The sequence below is a fragment of the Hyaena hyaena genome, unplaced genomic scaffold (assembly GCF_003009895.1).
Source record: "Hyaena hyaena isolate Hyena2069 unplaced genomic scaffold, ASM300989v1 scaffold_20, whole genome shotgun sequence".
NCBI classification, from domain to species: Eukaryota; Metazoa; Chordata; class Mammalia; order Carnivora; family Hyaenidae; genus Hyaena; species Hyaena hyaena.
Window position 1 is genome coordinate 943,061 of NW_024080652.1, and position 6,270 is coordinate 949,330.

General features: G+C 62.8%; 1 protein-coding gene across 1 annotated transcript; it reads left to right on the forward strand.

Annotated features, from left to right (window-relative positions):
- Positions 1–1,488: 1,488 nt before the first annotated feature.
- On the forward strand, positions 1,489–5,679 carry UNCX (UNC homeobox). The gene is made up of 3 exons (XM_039226172.1): positions 1,489–1,771; positions 1,989–2,164; positions 4,241–5,679. Exons 1-3 carry the CDS (start codon positions 1,489–1,491, stop codon positions 5,396–5,398), a joined length of 1,617 nt encoding a protein of 538 aa, XP_039082103.1. The 3' UTR covers positions 5,399–5,679.
- Positions 5,680–6,270: the final 591 nt, after the last annotated feature.

The window sequence follows — 6,270 nt, forward strand, 5'->3', positions numbered from 1 at the left end:
GCTGGGTGAGAGGCGGCTGGCGGCCGGGGCCCCAGGACTGGCCAGGTCTGAGGCCCTATGGCTCCTTCCTCCCGGACTCCATCTCGGGCCACAGGTAGCACAGAGATGAAGTCCACGGGCCTGGAGCTGCAGCAAATGCACCCTTCCCATCCGCAAACTTTTTACAAAGGATATTACACGCTCACGGGTGCACGCGTGCTCTCTCACTCTCTGTCTCTGTCTCTCTCTCTCTCACACACACACACACCATGATTTCTTTCCCTTCTGCCTACAGTCCTAATTTGCTGCTTATTTAAGAATATGTCCTTTAATGATTTAGCTTTGAGTCTATCAATATTTTATAGTGGAAAAGGGAGTGACAGACACTTCTCTGAGAACATAATTTAATTATAATTAATGGGTTGAGTACCTGGGCCCTATTCTTCAGAGGCCGAGTCAAAGTGAGATGTATTTATTTTTTTTATCCCTGTGTAGGGGGCCTGATTGGCTGCCACCCCAAAGTTACTTTTCCCTTCCTCCCTAGCCCTGTGGCCTGGTTTTACAGAGTAGGGGGAGTGTGGGGGTCGGGGTGTCTCCGCAGCCGACCCCCCCACCTCTGTTTCTATAGAGCAGGCGGCTGCCAGTCAGAGAGGGCATTAATTATGCCTTTTATTGACAGGGCGCTACATTCTGTAGGAGTCATTCTCTTTTGGAGTCGCCCCCTCCCCCTGCCCCCTCGGCTCCTTCCTCTTCCTCCTCCCTCTCCTTCCTCCTCTCCCCCGCCGCCTGGAGCCGGAGAGGAGATGAGAAGCCCTTGTAGTTTTAAATTCAATGTGACAGTTTCGGAAAGAGCGGATGATGAATCTCCTATTATTGGATCAGTCTATTTGCCGCTCAATGTCTCTCTGTAATTGGAGCAACATCACTTTAAAGGTTCAGAGAGTACAGCATTTCTGGTGAAAAATCCCCACAACACGCCGGTGAATGTTTTAAAGGGAAATCTATTAGTGATTTGCAGAGGGGCGGGGAGCCCGCGGCGGGAGGAGGCGCGGGCAACGGCCAGCGGGGATTGAAGTGGGGGGCTCGCCGGGGACCCCTGCCTGGACCGCTCCCGGTGCCCGTGCCCGCCCAGCTCTGGGCCGCGCCCCTCCCTCTCTGCTGCCCCCCCCCCTTGTTGTGACAGTTCCTGATACTGTTTATTGAGGTGCATGTCAGGTATAATTAGCAATCGATATGGAAAACGTTTCCTTGCACCCAGCACGCCTCTGACGTCAGAGCCGATTAGCGCTTCTTATTGGTCCCAAATTCCCCGGGCCGCGGCTAATTATCGGGAGCTTGATGTTGATAAAGTAAAGCGCCGGAGTGCGGGCGAAGCATGTGTAGGGCTCCGGGTCCCTGTCTCCGCCGCCGCCGCCGCCGCCGCCGTCCGCGCCTCCCGCCGCTGGCCCGCCCCGGCCCCGGCCTGCGCCCCCGCGCCCCGCCGCCGGCCCCGCCGGCCCCCCGCGCGAGATGATGGACGGCCGCCTCCTGGAGCACCCGCATGCCCAGTTCGGGGGCTCGCTGGGCGGCGTGGTGGGCTTCCCCTACCCGCTGGGCCACCACCACGTGTACGAGCTGGCCGGCCACCAGCTGCAGTCGGCCGCCGCCGCCGCCGCCGCCTCGGTGCCCTTCTCCATCGACGGCCTGCTCAGCGGCTCGTGCGCCGCTGCCGCCGCCTCCGTGGTCAACCCCACGCCGCTGCTGCCGGCAGCCTGCGGGGTAGGAGGCGACAGCCAGCCTTTCAAGCTGTCAGGTAGGTGCGGCGGGCGGAGAGGGCATGGCGGGGAGCAGGGCACCCTTGTCGGTCGCAGGAGCCGGGCTGCCCGGGGACTGCAGAACGAGGCTCAGCGCACCCCCGGGTCTGCCACCCCGGCTCGGGGCCCCAGGACCCGGGCGGCCGACGGGTGTCCAGGGGGCGGATATGGCCCGGGCCCTGGCTGAGCCCTGCGGCGTCCTCTGCGTGCCTGCAGACTCGGGGGACCCCGACAAGGAGAGCCCGGGCTGTAAGCGGCGGCGCACCCGCACCAACTTCACCGGCTGGCAGCTGGAGGAGCTGGAGAAGGCGTTCAACGAGAGCCACTATCCCGACGTGTTCATGCGCGAGGCGCTGGCGCTGCGCCTGGATCTGGTCGAATCCCGAGTGCAGGTAAAGACCGCGGCTCATCGCGGGAGCCAGCGTCCCGCCACGAGGCCCGCCGGGTGCCGTCCCCGCCTTTGTTCTAGGTGGGGGACCGCGGCCCCGCCGCAGAGCTTGCCTCGCGCTCGCGTGCCCCGAGGTGGCGGTGGGCTTCCGGGGCTCGGCGCCTTCCGGAGAGAAAGCGCGGGCGGCTTGGGAGGGGCCGAAGGCCCCGAAGTAACCACAACAGCAGCTGCGTCGGACCCGGGAGCTGCGTGGTGGGAGTCGGGCGACCGCGCGGAATGGAGTGTTGGAGGGCTGGACGGCAGAAGGGGCGGCGGGGCGGGGGGTGAGGGAGGGGGGAACCACCCTGGCTGGGACCTGGAGGAGGCCCGGGGCAGGTAGACCCCGCGCCTCCGAGCCCTTGCCTGGGGGCTCGGTGCACCAGCCTGGAGCACACGCGTCTGTTTACCTCTCGCCTCTAAAATACTCAGACGGAGTCTTGTATTTATTCATCGTTTCGCAGAAGGAGGTTAGCTGAGGAAGGGGAGGCGGACACTGCAGCAATTAACTCACTGTGGGGCAAAAGGGTGTCTGAATCTTTCATACTCTCGGTTTTGTCTTTTCCCTGTACTTTGATTTCATTCGGAAATTGCCGGCGTTATTCTTTTTAAAAATACAGTGTCGATTTGGTGGATTAAAACTTCAAGATGAATTGTGCATAATCGGATGTTTTCCTGAAGTACAGAAATCTTTTTCTGGGGTCGGTGTGGTAGCGAGTGGGGTGTGCAACTGTGGGAGCAGGGCTTTGAGGCAGAGGCCCAGCAATGCCTGGTTAACACCAACAGCTTTGTCTAAAAAGGTGTTCTCGACCCGTACTTGCGCTGCCCCTCACGACCTCTTCTGTTTGTAAATCCTTTCATCCAATTTGTTTAAGTGTCTTAAGCAAAGACCTCTTCATCCCCCCCCCCCCCACCATGAGCAGAATGAGCATTACTTGGTGACAAGTCAGCCTGGGATTTGCACCCAAAAAAGACGTATTTGAAAGAAGGAAGGAAGAAGTTCCAGCCTTGGAGAGGTTACAGCTTAGAACCTGCACCTTGGCGCCAGCGCAGCTCCCTGTGACCAGGCCGGCCGCTGTTGTGCCTGGTCTCTCCATGGCCACAACAAAGAATTCAGATGGTCGCGATCTTTTGAGGAGGGTGGTGTGGCAGAGGCCCTCCAGACCTGCCTGTGTGTGTGTGTGTGTGTGTGTGTGTGTGTGTGTGTGTGTGGTGGGGAGCCGGTACCCGGGACTGTGGCTCCCCAGGACAAGGCCTGCACAGAGTGCAGAGAGGCTGCCCAGGCCCAGGCCGCTTCTGCACCGCCGGGCAACTGGCCTCTTCTCTGTCTGCCTCCCTCCCTGGCCTAGGCCAGGCGCCACTGCTTTCAGAGGGCTGTGTTGGTGGCCTAGAGCCTCCAGAAAGAAGGCTGTGTGTAAACGTGTTGTGGGGAAGGCTGCTGGAACGCTTCCCCCTAAGTTCAGCTTCAGGCTGCAGATATCCCCTTATGGGAACCCCCAAAATCTGGGCTTTGACTCAAGTCTCCAGGGGGCCGAAGACAGGTGTGGAGGGCAGCTGAGCCCAGCCACTGGTGGTCCTCAGGCCAGACGGTCATCACCAGGCCAGGCAGGCTGCTTAGACCAGAAGCTGTGAGAAGCCAAGAGGGGCGACCAGGGGCCCTGCTCCTTGCCTGCCTCCTGACCAGGAACCAGAAGCCCTCAGGGGCCAGATCGACCGTGCCCAAGAAGGGGCAGCTCCCAGTTCCCCGAGGTGAGAAGCCGAGCGGGAAGCTGGCCGACAGGCCCCATCTATCTCCTTCTGGGTGGAAAAAGATGCTCTTTGGAACTTGCAGCTTGGGTGCCGAAACCCAGCTCAGGGCTGACTGGGTCTTGTGCCTTGGCTTCCGTGCCCCTCCCGACCCCCTCTCCCCGTCCCCACTACCCCGCGGCTACAGCCGAGGTCCTACAGGCCTGTCTGTGGGGCGGGGGTCGTGGGGAGGCCCGAAGCCCCAGCGGCAAGACCGCTGCCTGACTGTGCCTTCCTTTCCCCTATCCGGGTGCTCTAGGTCTGGTTCCAAAACCGCCGGGCCAAGTGGAGGAAGAAGGAGAACACGAAGAAGGGCCCGGGGCGGCCGGCTCACAACTCTCACCCCACCACGTGCAGTGGCGAGCCGATGGACCCAGAGGAGATCGCGCGTAAAGAACTGGAGAAGATGGAGAAAAAGAAGCGCAAGCACGAGAAGAAGCTGCTGAAGAGCCAGAGCCGCCACCTGCACTCTCCAGGCGGCCTGTCCCTGCACAGCGCACCGAGCTCCGACAGCGACAGCGGCGGCGGCGGCCTGTCCCCGGAGCCGCCCGAGCCTCCGCCGCCTGCGGCCGCGGCCAAGGGCCCTAGCGCGCACGCCGCCGGCCCCGCGGGTTCCGCGCCCGCACCGCCGGGCGAACCGCCCGCGCCCGGCACCTGCGACCCCGCCTTTTACCCGAGCCAAAGAAGTGGCGCAGGCCCGCAGGCGCGGCTAAGCCGCCCCGCGGACAAGGACGCGGCCCCGTGTGCGCCTGGGGCGGCGGCGGAACGCGGCGCCGCCGGCCTGCCGAAGGCCAGCCCGTTCAGCGTGGAGAGCCTGCTGTCCGACTCGCCGCCGCGCCGGAAAGCGGCCCCCGCCAACGCCGCCGCCGCCGCCGCAGCCGCCGCCGCCGCGGGGCTGGACTTTGCGCCCGGGCTGCCGTGCGCGCCGCGGACCCTCATTGGCAAGGGCCACTTCCTGCTCTACCCCATCACGCAGCCTCTCGGCTTCCTGGTGCCACAGGCCGCGCTCAAGAGCGCAGCGGGTCCGGAGCCGGCGCCCAAGGACGCGCCGCCCGCACCCGCCGCGCCGACGGCGCCGCCCGCTCAGGCCAGCTTCGGGGCCTTCCCGGGGCCCGGCGGCGCTCCGGACTCGGCCTTCGCGCGCCGCAGCCCCGACGCCGTCGCCTCCCCGGGGGCCCCGACCCCGGCGCCCTTCCGGGACGCGGCTGTGGCTGCGGCCGAGGGCGGCGGCGGGGACTGCGCGGATCCGGGCACCGCCTGCCTAGCGGCCCCACCGCCGCCCCCTCTCGCGCCGTCGCCCGGGCCCGGCCCTAGGGCTCCCAGCCCCACTGGGGAGCCGTCTTTGTGCGGGGCCCCGGAGCCAGGCGCCGAGTCCGGACCCAGCGTTCCCGATGGCGAGGAGGTGGACATGGACTGAGGGGCGGCGTGGCCTGGAGAAGCGCTCAGCCGGCCGGCGCTCGCTCGCTCAGGCTCGACTCACACAGCGAAATCAGGTGATCGGCTTAGAAACACTGCTTTTTCATGTTTCTTCTGTTTTCTTCCTTTTATTGTTATTTTTAAAAGAAAACCGCTGTTTCAATTCGGACCTAGGCAGCAACCGCAGGACTTGGGGAGACCCTCTTCTTCTCGGGGGAAGCAAAGCAACAACAAGCAAGCATTCCCCGCACAAAACCCACAACAAGAATCCTCAGCCTTGTAAAATGCAAAAATGTCTAAGAATATTTATATATGTACCATTTTTGATAAATAAAGGTGGTCAAACGCAAGCTCTAAGGTCCATCTTTTTCAAATTTCCGAGCGCCCAGTGTGGCCCCTCCTCCCCTCCGATCTCCGCTCCTCTCCCCGCGGGTGGGGCAGGGACGCGGCTCCTCACCTCCCCCGAGGTCCGTGCTTAATGCCTCCTTTTGTGTGCGTGTGTTTGTGTTTTCTGATTGAACAAATTTATGCATCCGCAGCTCCCCCTCTCCTGCCCTCCCTCGCGCTCCCCCTCCCACCCGGCGCCACACACACGCGCGCCCCCGCGCGCACCCCCGCGCTGGCACACGCCGGGACGCGCGGCGCGGGGTGACGGAGCCGGGGGCTGCAAGGGCCGGGCCGCTGGGCTCCTGCAGAGTTTTGATATGAAAGTAATTATTTTCCGGTGGCTGCTGCGGGGACTGGGTTTCTTGCCCAAAGGGTTATTATACATTACCGATTTCTAGTGATATGAAATCACATAAACTTCCTACAATAATAGAATTAGCATGAAAGGCTGGGGTGTCAAATTGAAATTGGAGAATAATAGCGCCG

What these genes read in the sequence shown, in the direction of transcription:
- UNCX (XM_039226172.1), top strand. Translation starts at nt 1,489, where the DNA reads ATGATGGACGGCCGCCTCCTGGAGCACCCGCATGCCCAGTTCGGGGGC. An exon ending in CCAGCCTTTCAAGCTGTCAG is followed by an intron (nt 1,772 to 1,988) that starts GTAGGTGCGGCG and finishes GCGTGCCTGCAG; the next exon opens with ACTCGGGGGACCCCGACAAG. An exon ending in TGGTCGAATCCCGAGTGCAG is followed by an intron (nt 2,165 to 4,240) that starts GTAAAGACCGCG and finishes CGGGTGCTCTAG; the next exon opens with GTCTGGTTCCAAAACCGCCG.